Source organism: Salvelinus sp. IW2-2015, linkage group LG15 (assembly GCF_002910315.2).
Source record: "Salvelinus sp. IW2-2015 linkage group LG15, ASM291031v2, whole genome shotgun sequence".
Lineage (NCBI taxonomy): Eukaryota > Metazoa > Chordata > Actinopteri > Salmoniformes > Salmonidae > Salvelinus > Salvelinus sp. IW2-2015.
In genome coordinates, this window is record NC_036855.1 from 23,630,281 (window position 1) to 23,645,759 (window position 15,479).

A 15,479-nucleotide genomic window follows, 5' to 3' on the forward strand; every position below is an offset into this window, starting at 1 on the left:
ATTTCTCGATAATTGGTCCCGTGTGGCTCAGTTGGTAGAGCATGGCGCTTGCAACGCCAGGGTTGTGGGTTCAATTCCCACGGGGGGACCAGGATGAATATGTATGAACTTTCCAATTTGTAAGTCGCTCTGGATAAGAGCGTCTGCTAAATGACTTAAATGTAAATGTAAATAATTTAATTCCCACCTAGTCTAGCGGATTTGTTTTGTCGACAGATTTACCGACAGATTTGCTGTTCCATCAGGCCTGTCGTGACATTTTTTATCCAAACATGTACTTTACTCACATAAAAAGGATGGCTGGAAACCTGGTTGCTGTTAATGCGTTCACATGTCAGGATTTATGGCTCCTAAATCCATGACAACGACCACTGACACACACATTACAGTTGATGACGTCCTGGACAGTGCTGTAATAACAGGCTAGATACCTGTGTGAAAGTGCACTGGAGCATGATAAATCCATCTCATTGCAATGCTATCACTCCCAGTTCAACCATTATGACTGCACAGTTGAGCTACACCAAATCCCACTGAGTCTATCTCACATGTATATCTACTAATGGGAAATGCATCTGTGTCTGGCTCAGCCAAAGAACCAAGCCTTTACCTACCTTCTGCATGGTTAGATGTTTTCTGCTTGCTTGCCACAGTCTTCAGAACAGTTGTTCCACACTATGTTTACCAGCATTACAAGCATCTTCCAATGCCTGTCAATCATTATAGCTCCGTGCATCGGCACCATTGCAGACGTGTGATTTTTTGGCTACATGTCACATTGGACTTCTATGTGTTTTCTATTAGTTGGTGTCTTTATATTACACGAGTTCTGCAATGGACTTTGCTCCATTTTACAGTTAATGGCCTTGCAATGGTCAATCACCCCTAAGTGAGGTAAGCCCCGTCGCTCACCCCGCTGGCCCCCTGCCAGTCATAATGATGAGATTAAAGGCAGAGCTTTATGACAAGATCAATTTCCTCCTGACTGTCAACCAGTACGGAGGCTCCAGGCCAGATTCCCCCGCGGGTTTGGCCCCGCACTGGTTCCCCTACAAATTGGCATCGTGGAAAACTAAACGTTGCGAGCAGTGAGGCCTTTAAACCACCTTCGGCTCTCCACAGTTTGTTCTGCAGGTCATATAAAGCCCTGTTAGCATGCCGCTTTAAACGGAGCTGCCAGGGAATTGAGCTGAAGGAGAATTGGGCTGTCCGGGGGAGAAAGTGAAGATGGTCATAAACTGACCAGGTTCTCCCACACTAGGGGGAAATATTATGCCTCAGATCACACTATCTAGATTAGGATATAGCTTCTCCAAGCTAGGACCACTTTAAAGGTCCAATGCAGACGTTTTTATTTCAATATCAATGTGTCTCTCTGTTCCTCAATGTGTCTCTCTCTCTGTTCCTCAATGTGTCTCTCTCTGTTCCTCAATGTGTCTCTCTGTTACTCAATGTGTCTCTCTGTTACTCAATGTGTCTCTCTGTTACTCAATGTGTCTCTCTCTCTGTTCCTCAATGTGTCTCTCTGTTCCTCAATGTGTCTCTCTGTTACTCAATGTGTCTCTCTCTCTCTTTCTCAAATGAATGTTGTTCCTCTAGGGGTATGTTGTCTGTGGTAGTCCACTACGCAGTGACTCTGGAGGTGGACGGGGCAGGCATCAGTAACGAGACCATGGACTACATCAACCTCCAGTCCAACGTGGTGGAGAAGTCTTACCGTGATGCTGTTGAACGCCCCACCGTGGTCTACACCATAACAGACTTCCGAAACTACATCACTGAAGCCCTGCACAAGGAGAACTTCATGAGCAACACCACTCTGGATGTAGACCCTGACTCACTGCAGCTAGAGCGAGGTAGGTCTACAGACCGGGAAAACTGTAGACCAGAGGGTCATGAACTCTGGCCTAGAGAGCTACATTATGAGAAGGCTTTTATTCCAGCTCAGAACTAACACACCTAACCAGACTAATAATAGTATTGAGGATTAGTTGATCTAGTACAATTAAGTGTGTTAGTGCTGAAACAAAAGCTTGCTCAGAGAGGAGCGCTCCAGGAACAGGGTTGGCGACCACTGCTAAATAAGGGTTTAGTCCTGGGATTTGTGTGAAAAGGTAAAAGGGTTCTCCAGTTGATTTGTGTATGACTGTTTTACTTTCCAGTTGATAACTTGTTTCTGGGAGGGAGACCCACCACCAAACCAGAAGAGTCCAATGACATGATGGTGAGTGTCAGTTCACTGCTCCACATTGTCCTGAGGAACRTTGTGTATCGCATCCGTTTAACAATATAGTCAACTGAATATGTAGTTGATGACATTGCTAGTTCAATGTGTGTTGGTGTGTAGGCTACACTAAAATGAATGCAATGAAAGTCATTTGTTGCTAAAGTTGCTTTGGAAAATGGAATTCATACCCAGCTGTCTCAGTTCAGTAAAAGTCTGTAAAAATATTCAAGTCCATTTTCCACAAAACTATTCTCAAGACGCAAGTCAGCATGCCATATTAAGCAAACAGTTGTGTTCAATCACTAAGAAATATCGAAAGAAATATGGTTTGAGTGGAAATATGACATGAATTTATTACGCCGAATGATCCGCTTTTCTCATAGACTGTAATTACAAAGACACATTTGACTGGGAACAAACTTAATAATCTCAGAATTTACTCCCTCAATTTTTTCCTATTTTTTCTCATCCCTTTATTAAAGTGATTTACAATCCTGTTTTGGCTGAATGGCGTTGTCCAATTTGTCTTGCCTACCATGTGTTCTCTCTCGTTCTCTCAGGTAATGGCAAGCGTCCTGGGGTCTAACAYAGGCACAARGCAGTTACTGGTAGTTAAAGATAAGCACATCTGAAGTCCATTCGTTATTAAATGGGTCCACTTTGACCAAAMAGAGCTTTATTGTTGTCCTTTGGGCATAACACAACGTTTTGTTTATCCTGTGGTGAAAGACAATGACGCTCTGCTCATTTGTGTGAACACAACCCGGTTTGACGGTCTCACTAAGTCACATGGCTGTTTGCAGGAAGTCATTGTGAAGATGAAGTGTGTGTGGTGTGGTGTGTGTGTGTGTGTGTGTGTGTGTGTGTGTGTGTGTGTGTGTGTGTGTGTGTGTGTGTGTGTGTGTGTGTGTGTGTGTGTGTGTGTGTGTGTGTGTGTGTGTGTGTGTGTGTGTGTGTGTGTGTGTTTCTCTGTCCCTTGAGCAGGACATACTAATACAGAACATATGTTGAGGTTAAAAGGCCTGTGCTGTTGCATTCATTCATATAGGGCATCTGTTGCTAGCGATGTATATGTGAATTTCACTCAGATTTAGTTTATCGTGAGGTATTTTGTGTTTCTGAATATTTACTTTGTGAAGTACACATATCAAGGGCTACATCTGTATCTGTTACAACTCAACCTTGTGAGAGAGAACACTCTTTACAACTCAACCTGTGAGAGAGAATCACTCTGTTACAACTCAACCTTGTGAGAGAGAAACACTCTGTTACAACTCAACCTTGTGAGAGAGAATCACTCTGTTACAACTCACCTTGTGAAGAGAGAAACACTCTGTTACAACTCAACTTGTGAGAGAGAAACACTCTGTTACAACTCAACCTTGTGTGAGAGAAACACTCTGTTACAACTCAACCTTGTGAGAGAGAAACACTCTGTTACAACTCAACCTTGTGAGAGAGAAACACTCTGTTACAACTCAACCTTGTGAGAGAGAAACACTCTGTTACAACTCAACCTTGTGAGAGAGAAACACTCTGTTACAACTCAACCTTGTGAGAGAGAAACACTCTGTTACAACTCAACCTTGTGAGAGAGACATCTGTTCAACTCAACCTTGTGGAGAGAAACACTCTGTTACAACTCAACCTTGTGAGAGAGAAACACTGTTACAACTCAACCTTGTGAGAGAGAAACACTCTGTTACAACTCAACCTTGTGAGAGAGAAAAACACTGTTACAACTCAACCTTGTGAGAGAGAAACACTCTGTTACAACTCAACCTTGTGAGAGAGAAACACTCTTTTACAACTCAACCTTGTTGAGAGAGAACCACTCTGTTACAACTCAACCTTGTGAGAGAGAAAACACTCTGTTACAACTCAACCTTGTGAGAGAGAAACACTCTGTTACAACTCAACCTTGTGAGAGAGAAACACTCTGTACAACTCAACCTTGTGAGAGAGAACACTCTGTTACAACTCAACCTTGTGAGAGAGAAACACTCTGTTACAACTCAACCTTGTGAGAGAGAAACACTCTGTTACAACTCAACCTTGTGAGAGAGAAACACTCTGTTACAACTCAACCTTGTGAGAGAGAAACACTCTGTTACAACTCAACCTTTGAGAGAAAACACTCTGTTACAACTCAACCTTGTGAGAGAGAAAAACACAACTAATCTGCAGCTGCAGCTAGGGAGGCACAGAGGGCCGGCTTTTGTGTCCAAATGTATCTTCTGCGTGCCAGTGCAATGTCTTTCCACTGAAGTTAGTCCGGATAGAAGAAGGATGAATTTCCACTGTAATTCATTGAAGATGTTGAGGATCATTTTTTTTCTCCACTTTGACTTCTATAAGGACTATTGAATGTATACGTGATCATATCTGTCATCCTATGCATGCGCTTTTTGATCTGTGCATGGGAAAATGTGGGTATTTTTGCATTTATGTATGCATGGGTTGGTGTATGTAGGTCTATGTAAGTCTATGTAGTTCTATGTACTGTAGTTGCGTGTGTCCATCATTGGGGCATGGCCAGCCCAGGTGTATCATCCAGTCAATTCCCATATAGATAGAGGATTTAGGATTATCTTTCCTCTAGCCAGCCTAATCTAGGTATATTCTTGGCATTTTCTATGTCTGCCGTGTCTGCCAGCCTCCCGTTCAGGCTAAAGGTAGACAACAATACACGTGGACGTTAATTAAGTGTGAGTTACTAGACGTACATTTCTCTTACGTTAGTAGAATGTAAAGAATAATGTCATGGCACTTTTAAATCACTTTATCAACCTTTGTCTTTTCTTCCTGGTGTGTCAGGACAATGTTCTGGCTGCTGAGAAACCACCAGATGCTCCTGGCCAAGACTTGGATGTCAGCAACATCTTCCTGAAGAAGGATGATTTCCTGTTTCCTATGGACCCTTTGAAAGGCTCCGGGAGCGTTGTGGCCAGTGAAAATGATGTGTTCGTTCTGGATGAAACCACCTTGCCATCCAGCACCACTGCTGTCCCTGCAGAGAGTGAGCAGTCCTGTTTCTACCTCCTAAATCACCACATTCACATCACCTTGTATACTGTCAACCACACAGTAGCACACAACACAAAAAAACACATTCAAATCTGAGATTTGAAACCATTTATCCATTGTTAACCTCATGGATTCTCCTCTATTCTGTGTTTTCACTCTTTCCCTTCACTGAAGAGAAGGGAGATTCCATGTTCCAGTCACAACATGTGTTTTCCTGTTCTTCTAGATAATGGAAATATTGAAGAAGAGGGATTTCTTCTCAGCAACACTCATCAAGACTCTCATACTCCCGATGGGGATGGTGTGGTCGGTGCTGGAGGCTCCTCTACCTCCTCCCCTTCACAACCACAGACCACAGAGGCCCCGGTCCCGGCACCTCCCAGAGTAGACACAGATTTGGATGCTGGTTCTGGCTCCGGCTTCTCTGGGGATGACCAAGGGGCTGACGTCTTGCCATGGTTTCCCGTGACAACTGAGGAGACGGACTACATAGAGGAGGAGGAGGAGGATTCTGTGGTGGGGGAGGTGCATTTACCAGATCCAGAAGTGGAACCRAAGGAGGAAGAGAAGAAGGAGGAGGAGAAGGGGGAAGAGATCACCGAATCKGTCCTGACTGAATCTYCAGAGGATATGGGTCYTTTTGAGTCCCATCCAGAATCTGCCCCAGTTGAGGAAGAGCCACAACGGCCTTTCTTGGACAGACTGCCTGTGACCCAAGACATTAATACCCGACCTGACTACACGACCACCGCTGAAGCCCCTGTGTTCTGGACCGCAGAGACCCTGACCGTGGAGCTCTCCATACAGACGCTGGAGGCCTCTGGGATGTATGACGATTATTACCCAAGCGAACCATTCACCATCATAGCACCAGTCACTGATTATCCCTATCCTCAGTTTTACACCACTGAGGCCCTCGTKTTGGAAGGGCCAGCAGCTGAGACCCATGGTTCTGTTGAGGAGCTGTCGGRGCCAACCAGTCCWATAGAGGTTGAACTCCCCACAGTCACAGAGTCACCTACCTTCATAGACATGGAGCTGTTCACAGTCAAGGAGTCCATCTTCGATATGATCACCGCCGAACCACCAGAGATCGAAGCCTTCACCGACAGACCTTTACTCTTGGTGCCCGATCCTGAGGATGAAGACGGAGAGGTGGAGATCTTGGAGGAACAGGGGGCGGAGGTCGCAGAGCCCTTGGCCACACTACTCCCAGCCCTTGACATCTCAGAGGAGGACCTAGCTGAAGATGAAATATTTGTTGTGGCTGCAGGTACAGCAGCCCCGGAAGTCATAGAGTCTCATAGCATCTTATCCCCCGAGAAGGAATCTCCCTTCACTCGTATATCTGACTCTGTACCGGAAGAGGAGGAAGCCACACACCATCCAGCCACCACCGAAATAGCAMCACATGGTGACATTGAAATCTCTGAGACACCTGAAATTGCCCCAACGATCCTACCTCCATTCTTCCAGCCAACATTCAGACCCACAGAAAACCTGCTTCAGGCAGCAGAAGAGTCAGATGTTAGCATTGAAGAAGGAGATGTTAGTATGGCGCCAGCACCCCCTTCCTCAGCTCACGACACATACGAACTAGAAGTCGGCACTTCAATCCAAGCGGTTGGAGACTACGCACCAGACTCCCCCATGCCGGAAATTGACCTCACCTTCGACGTGTATGACGGAATGAGTCACATGGACGGGGACAGCAGTGGGTACTCCAGCATCGCCACGGGTCAGACGTGGGCAGCATCGCCATGGCGAAGAGCCCTGGCAAGGATCTGATGGTGTTCTTCAGCCTGAGGGTGACCAACATGATGTTCTCTGAGGACCTCTTCAACAAGAGTTCCACAAGGTACAAAGCCCTGGAGCAGAGGTTCCTCGAACTGGTAAAGGAATATGGGGTTATCTGCATGTAACATTGGGTATGGGGGCCATAAATTAATGTTCAGTATGCGTAGAGATGGCCTACTCAAGTCCATTTGACCATTTTCATTGCTGTGAATACTGTAATATGTTGCATATATAAGGATTCTGCTAGTAGACTTTCTAATTAACTGTTCCATTGTTTTGGATTTGTCACAAGTCATACAGTATGTACTGGATACAGTATACTTGTACCTGTGGGATACAGTATATTTGTCACCTGTGGGATACAGATATCTTGTCACCTGTGGGATACAGTATACTTGTCACCTGTGGATACAGTATACGTCACCTGTGGGAAACAGTATATCTTGGTGTTTTGGGAAGCATAAAGTAACAATGTCCCCTTCTCATCTGTAGCTCGTCCCTTACCTGCAGTCCAACCTCAGCAACTTCCAGAACCTGGAGATCCTGAATTTCCGTAACGGCAGCATCGTGGTGAACAGCAGGATGAAGTTCGGGAAGCCCGTCTCTCGGGGTCACCAACACTGTCTACCTTATCCTAGAGGACTTCGCTAACTCAGCCTTCCAAACCATGAACCTGCCATAGACAAATACTCACTGGATGTGGATCAGGTAAACCTCAGCTGCAAACAAGTGATACTTGAGTCTTGAGTGATGTTATTCTGCAGTGAGAGTAGGAAATTTATGAAATCATGTCAACAAGTGCTCATTGTTGTGAAGCATTTCCTGACACTAATGTCCGTTTGGTGGATGATCTTTTATAGCTGAGGTTTCATTATTGGATCTTGAAAGATGTGAAAGTCGACAACAGAAGCAATGGCACGCTGACCTAATACAAACTTCTCACATTAACACATCAGCGAGATTTCTGTATTGAGTCATTGGAGTGAGATGACTCTCTAGTTATGAAGCAAGTTGTTTTCTCAACATTTGTAACTCAAAGAGCCCACGGAAATAGCATAATGATCTCAATGTGTCAATGGCTTTGATACTGTGGCCCCGGGGATGGTGATCTCATGTGGTTGACACTTCTGTTTGGGCTAGGGTTGCAAAATTCCGGGAACTTTCAGTAAATTCCCTGGATTTACCAAAATCCCGGTTGGAGATTCCAGGAATCAGGAGGGATTAAGCAGGAAATCCAGAATCCTCCAACCAGGTCTTCTGGAAAACCTGGGAATTTTCGCAACCCTCTCTCTGGGCAGATGTAAAATGTGACCAGCAACAGTACTGTACAGTATGTGTCATAATGAGGATGAGTCACCATGGTGCTATTCTATAAGGCCGGCTGGGTCGTTACAGTATAATCTGTTTTGTAATCTGTCTGAGCCAATCATAATCATCTACTGTAACACGTATGCTTAATCATGTCACACATTACTGTAAGTCTCCACAGGGCGTCAGATTAAGAAAAAGACAAAGGTATTTGTTAAGGTTAGAGTTAGAGAGTTAAGTTGGAGTCAGTAGTTAGGGTTAGAATACTTAGCTCTTTTCTAGAATGTTCCGATAGGACAACTTAAGTGCTCTGGGCACGTCATCATCAGCCAATTTACAACTAAAGTCTGAAACATTCTAACATCTATTTTTGTGGTGATTTTATGTGTTATTTTAGAATTAGTGGGCTTTAACCACCATCACCAGCACAGTCAAACCCCCACCCCTGAGTCACCAGGTTCTCAGATGGTGAGAACTGAGGTCACACAAAACACGTTTGTTTATGTTTTCTTTTGTTTGCCAGGCAACCAGGCAAACCCCTGCAAGTTCCAAGCGTGTAATGAGTATTCGATGTGCACGGTGAACCGCTGGTCCGGGGAGGCGGAGTGTGTCTGTGACGCGGGTTACTTCAGCGTGGACGGACTGCTTGTCTTCCTTGGGACAGTACGCCACGTGCCGGAGTGGAAAGGGTATCTGTTGTGGCAGCGGCTCTTCCAGTCAACGCGCGCAGTGTTAGGCAGTCCCTTCGGTGTCAGCAAAATGTTGATTCATAGTTGCTCCAGACAGGCTAGTTGGCCGTGTTTTGTTTCATGTCTGTTATTTTATTAAATATCACTCCCTTGTACTTGCTTCTGTGCGTGCTGTCCCCAGCGAGTTCCTCGTCCTCGACAAGAGGTAAAGCGACACTGTGTTGCTTAACAGGATAACGGGTGTTTAGCAGAGCTGAATAATGCTACAGATATGTCCAGAACGAAGCGGTGGTGGTTAAGCTCATCCTTTCCCCTCTCCTCTCCCACTCCCTTCCTCCTAAGCAGCCACCTCTCCCCACACATGGCCCCGACTCAGATCTCACGCGTTGATGGAGATTAGATAATATCGAGAGAGCCATACACTTGTCCCTCACATGGACTCTGTACAGGCACTCTGTGCTGGTGCTGGCTCTCGTCCCATGACAATTGCCCTGGTTCATGGTAATTCAGTTACCTCATTAGAGAGGCGATAGGTGTCCAACCAGGAGGGCCTGGCCTAGGATGCAAGCTGGTTCCGAGTTTATATGAAGAGAAAATCCCCCTAGGGCACAGTCAAGTGGGCCAGACAACATTCTTGTAGGAACAGAGTGAGTGAGAGAGAACCGACTTGCACGCCAGTTGAGACTCAGATTCATTGAGAAAATTGGCGCTATCTAGGTTTATATGTCAATGTGCTTTAGTTGAGGGTAATGCACATAAGAGATACATTTCAGGTTTCCTAGCAGGAGTGCGAAGGTTTAAATGATGCGCGGATGTCTTAAGCCGGAATTATGGTGAACATGTGTTAAATACAGGTATATGTATACTGGTGTGTGTTGAAAATGTGCTGTGGCAAGATATTCAGAAATATTGTGTGTATATATTGACATAATAATGTTAAGACACTGACATGATTAAACTCTGTACTCCCTCTGCGAGCAGATAGTGAGAAAATTCTCTGACTACCACCGCCTGCCAGCCCTGGACAAACCTTGATGATGGGCCCCTGGAGATGTGGCCCCTGAGGCCCCAGTGGGGAGACTGATGACGAAACCACTGTCTCCAAATAAGCCTTCAGTGGAGTCATGGAGCCAACGAGAACAGCAACAAAACAACAACCATCACCCCAGGGATCGTTTGGTATAGTTCAATATCTGCTACAACCTCTGTGTGTATGTGTGTCTTTCTGACGGGTTGGGGTAAAGAAGACACATTTCCGTTGAACATTTGTATACATCGTCTTCTATAACGTCATGGTATTCTATGGCTATTGATGCCGTTAATTGCATATTGTTCCTCGCGTGGAAAAAACTGGCCGAAACAATCACCCCCCCCCCCCCCCCCCCCCCCCCCCCCCCCCCCCCCCCCCCCCCCCCCCCCCCCCCCCCCCCCCCCCCCCCCCCCCCCCCTTCACCTCTCTTTCGTGTCTTTGTGTCATTTTGAAAACACAACGAGACAGAGTGGTTTATCCACTTCCTCTTTCTCTGTAATTGACTCAGGGATACAATGTTGAGCAGAAGTGTTCTACTATGCCTTGAACATTCCTCTCCTGGGGAGAATGTAATTAACACAGCATGGTGATAGCACCACAACTCCCAGACTATGTCCATATCTCAGCGTGACGGATTCTTCTGTAATTGGGTGGTGAAGACTGAACCAACAACTCAACAAGACAGTTAGTTCAAGCTGTCGTTTTCTAAAGCAACATTCAGTTAGGRTCTAATAGCAGTGGCGTTCCTCATAGCAGTGGAACATAGATGAACGCACGATGGGGACACTTGAGTCAGTTTTACATGTCTGGTCAAAACCGATGGAAAGCATCACTGTATGGTCAAGCCATGGCAAGTGAAAGGCAGTGGTTAGCAGCAGATGGGTGTGTTTGACCCTTCCCCTTTATTAAGACATGTCACAGAGCTCAAACCAAGAGAGAACGCCAGTTGCATGGAATATTTGTAAACTGTGGCTATAGGGTCACTCGTAAGGATGGCTGTAGGAATCCATTGTTTAGTCCCACTACTATCAGATGGTTCTACAGTATATGATTCAGAACACATGTTCTAACATCACATCAGTATTGAATGTTCTYCTTTGGCAGGGCTCCTGACTTTAGGTCTGCTGCCATTATTCAAGCATCCTTCAGTAACCATTAGCAGGTGAAATGTAGCCATAGATCTAGGGTTAAAATCACTTCATCTATGCCCTCATCACTTCATCTATGCCCTGTCTCCTCATTWTTTTGTTTCTCTCTCACACACTTTTTCTCTCTCACACTTTCCTCTCTCTCTCACACTTTCCTCTCTCTCACACACTTTCTCAGGACGGGCCATGACCAGCAGCTTCTCTGAGGTTCCTCTGGACAACCCGGCCTAAAAGAGATCCTCCTTTATCTGCAGCCCCTTCACAACCACGGTAAGCCCCCATCGGACCCCCAACCTCCCCCCTGCAGCTGCTGAACTACTTCCCCAGCTCAGGTGTTAGTAAACGGATCAGCCCCCCGCTACCAGCCAGGTCAGCAGGCCGCAAACGACTTCTGCTGGAAGTGCCAGATATGTTACTGAACCGGTCTCCCTGAATTAACATCGCAGTATAAATAGGACGTCATAACCACCAATCTACCGGTACTGCTGGTCATTATCTATCAGTCTGCATTAGATTATGGGTTCCCATCTTCGTAAATCTTCTTGACGAGGCTAATCCACATTGATTTATATATATATATTCCATGAAGGGATGTTTGTGGTTGTCGATGCATCTGGACTCAACTCTCCATTGATGGTCATAAGATATTGCAGTATATATCAAAGTTGAATTACTTGTGTAGGGAGGATTTATATAGGCTCCAGGTCTGTCTCTTATACACATCTAGATGTGTATAAGAGACAGCTATATCAAAGTTGAATTACTTGTGTAGGGAGGATTTATATAGGCTCCAGGTTGAGTGAGAGGGACACATGTAGGCGTATTTGTTATACCTCTGCAATTTTAGAACTTATTTATTGGACAGACGTCGTTTAGCTTCTACAAGAACAAGTCATACAGTTAGAAGGAAACGACCACAACTTGCACATCAAATATCTTTCACAATCTACCAAACAGCTCCCAACCCTCTTCAAGATCTCCTTGCCCACTTGCCGCTAAACAATGCATTTCCGATTTCCACTCATACTCTCTCATACAATTGTTCTGCTCATAACTCTGCCTCTTATCTCATTTCAATCAGGCACTCCAGCTAGATTCCTCAGACAGACCCCAGCAGCTTGGGTCCTCTCAGCCAGTCAGCGAGCCAGTCAGTCAGTCAGCTAGCCAGTCAGTCAGTCAGTCAGTCAGTCAGTCAGTCAGTCAGTCAGCTAGCCAGTCAGTCAGTCAGTCAGTCAGTCAGACAGGAAGTTCTAACTATAGCCCCCTGCACCTGTGTTTCTCTTCTCTCTGAAGCCTGCCGCCACTACAGTGCTGCTGCCCAGGGCCTGGACCCTGAAGACCTGAGGAATCCACCCCGCTCTTAACAGCCGATGATAGGCCCAGATCTTAGGCCCGCCACTGAGACGCAACGTGTTAACAGTCCCATTTCACAAAAAAGCAGACCCCCAGAAATCCCTGTTATCTCACGTCCATCAGGGGTTGTCAGTCCCTCACTTTTTCTCCCCCCTCTCTTCCTCCCCCCTTTCTCTATCGCTCAGTCAGTAGTTTTGCTTGGCCTGCTTTTTTGTGTGACCCTTAAGATGACGTGTAGTGTTGACCTTTCCTCATACAGTAGAGTAGAATCACATAATGTAGAACGATGACTCGTGAACATCCCTCATAAAACTACATTTACAGCAGAATGAATTAGGTCTCTAAAACTACATTTACAGCAGAATGAATTAGGTCTCATAAAACTACATTTACAGCAGAATGAATTAGGTCTCATAAAACTACATTACAGCAGAATGAATTAGGTCTCATAAAACTACATTTACAGCAGAATGAATTAGGTCTCATAAACTACATTTACAGCAGAATGAATTAGGTCTCTAAAACTACATTTACAGCAGAATGAATTAGGTCTCATAAAACTACATTACAGCAGAATGAATTAGGTCTCATAAAACTACATTTGCAGCAGAATGAATTAGGTCTCATAAAACTACATTTACAGCAGAATGAATTAGGTCTCATAAAACTACATTTACAGCAGAATGAATTAGGTCTCATAAAACTACATTTACAGCAGAATGATTAGGTCTCATAAAACTACATTTACAGCAGAATGAATTAGGTCTCATAAAACTACATTTACAGCTGAATGAATTAGGTCTCATAAAACTACATTTACAGCAGAATGAATTAGGTCTCATAAAACTACATTTACAGCCGAATTAATTTGTCATGTAGGAGAGTGCAATTAGAAGAGAAGGCTAATGCCTAGCACCACTGACAAACCTGTCCTTTATGGGTATTTAGGAAAGGCTGGATAAGAAGGGTGGGGATTTGTAAGGCAGCCGTTACTCCATCCCGGTGGGAAGAATAGTCAGGTTTCCCCTTTTTCTCCCTCTCTCTTCCTTTATTTGTTCTTTCTCTCGCTCTCCCCCCTCCAGGATGGTTTGAGCAGGAGATTTAGAATGAGGGTCAGTAGGGGGAGAATAGAGGCAGTGGACTAATGGATACATTTTTATGAACACTGTTTCTATCATGCAGGAATGCATGTGTACACTATGCATGTACGCAAATATGCACAGTGTAACCATAGTCATTCTTAAAGATGACTGACATGTCTCCAATCTCCGTCTTTAAGGTAGGGGAAAACGTGAGAGAAAGTCTTGCTTGCTTCAAGTAAGGTGGCTATGCTGTGGCTGTGTATGTAATTACAATCATTGCCTTCAGACTGCCATAATTAGTTCATTAGAGGACTGGATAATTGGTCCAGACAGAGCCACTCTCTGAAGAAAGTACTACCTTGGTCCAGAGTATTTTACAGTACACAAGGCCCCATACACCTCATTGTCCTTGGATCCATTTCATGTGATTTATTTACAGATGCATTTCACAGAATCGTTGGAGACAGAGTTGACCATGTAGATGGAGAATAACTAACCGTAGGTAATATATGACGACGTTAATAATCCGACATGTGTAATGTAGCAAAATACAGCTGTTAAAATAACATGTTTTATGCTAGTTTCTATTTACCTATGTCACAGTCATATATTATCACATATACACACCGTTTAACATTTGAGTTCCTGGAGATTCTGGTACCTAATTGCTCCTATACCATTGCCTTTCAGAACAGTGAGAGCTGAGTCTACCAGGGCTACCTTCTAGCAGCAGGTTATTGATATGGTTTAGAGTTTCACACTGGGGGAGTGATATTGGATCACGGTAACTACAGTGACATTATTTATATTTCGTCAATGGAAAGCAAGTATGCCCACTGATAGGCTTGGTAGTTACACTCTTAGAAAAAAGGGTTCCAAATGTGTTATTTGGCTGTCCCCATAGGATAAKCTTTTTTTTGTTCCAGGTAGAACACTTTTTGGTTTCAGGTAGAACCCTTTTGAGTTCCATGTAAAACCCTTTGTGGAAACGTTCTACATGGAACACAAAAGGGTCCTTCAAAGGGTTCTCCTATGGCACGTGTCAAACTCATTCCACGGAGGGCTGTGGGTTTTCATTCCTCCATTGTACTTGAGGAATTAAGGTCACTGATTAGTAAGGGACTCCCCTCACCTGGTTGTCTAGGTCTTCACTGAAAGGAAAAAACTTAAACCAGCAGACACTAGGCCCTCCATGGAATGAGTTTGACACCCCTGTCCTATGGGGACAGCCGAAGAACCCTTTTAGGTTCGAGATAGCACCTTTTCTTCTAAGAGTGTAGCCTGTTATTCTCACTGTTGAATTGTAGTTATTAACTCTATATTCTAAATACAGTGGTAAAGACGATGGATGATACAGCAACTTCAGTTGTGGATTTCACATTTAGCATGAGAAGAAAATGCCCTTCTTGGAAGGCAGGCTGGGCCTTACTCATAAACAATAAGAAAAGCTGTCTATTTTGTGCTCTCCATACATAGGAAACAGACTGAATCGACCTTGAAGGAGACATAAAAAGGAAAGAAAGAGAAAAGCAAGATACAACCAGTCCTTTCTTCCTTCCACCTGGTTTAGGTAGTGATGAGCAAGCTGGAAAGCCTGAACTTGAAAGGTCTCTTGTCTCCCCCATCCAGGGGAGATAATGGACATGACCTGACAGCTCATGAAACAGCATAATTAGCTGGTTAGGCCGGCTGTGTCATTTTCCAATCGGGTTTGCTTTCATGCCATCAGCTCACGGGGGTTATCATACATTTGACTGGAATAGACCGTCAGTCCAGAAAGAGAGAGAGGAGAAAATGTGGACAAGCCTAGCTAGTAAT

The 15,479-nt window shown here is 44.7% G+C and overlaps 1 protein-coding gene across 1 annotated transcript in view; it reads left to right on the forward strand.

The window, feature by feature from the left end:
* Positions 1-7,749, forward strand: part of LOC111974040 (interphotoreceptor matrix proteoglycan 2-like) — a 24,725-nt gene extending 16,976 nt beyond the window's left edge. Inside the window, exons 4-8 of the mRNA XM_024001544.2 lie at positions 1,600-1,856; positions 2,163-2,224; positions 5,045-5,246; positions 5,481-7,146; positions 7,544-7,749. Coding sequence (XP_023857312.1) covers positions 1,600-1,856; positions 2,163-2,224; positions 5,045-5,246; positions 5,481-7,042 — 2,083 coding nt within the window. The 3' untranslated portion in view covers positions 7,043-7,146; positions 7,544-7,749. The remainder of the gene's footprint in view (positions 1-1,599; positions 1,857-2,162; positions 2,225-5,044; positions 5,247-5,480; positions 7,147-7,543) is intronic.
* The last annotated feature ends 7,730 nt before the right edge of the window (positions 7,750-15,479 follow it).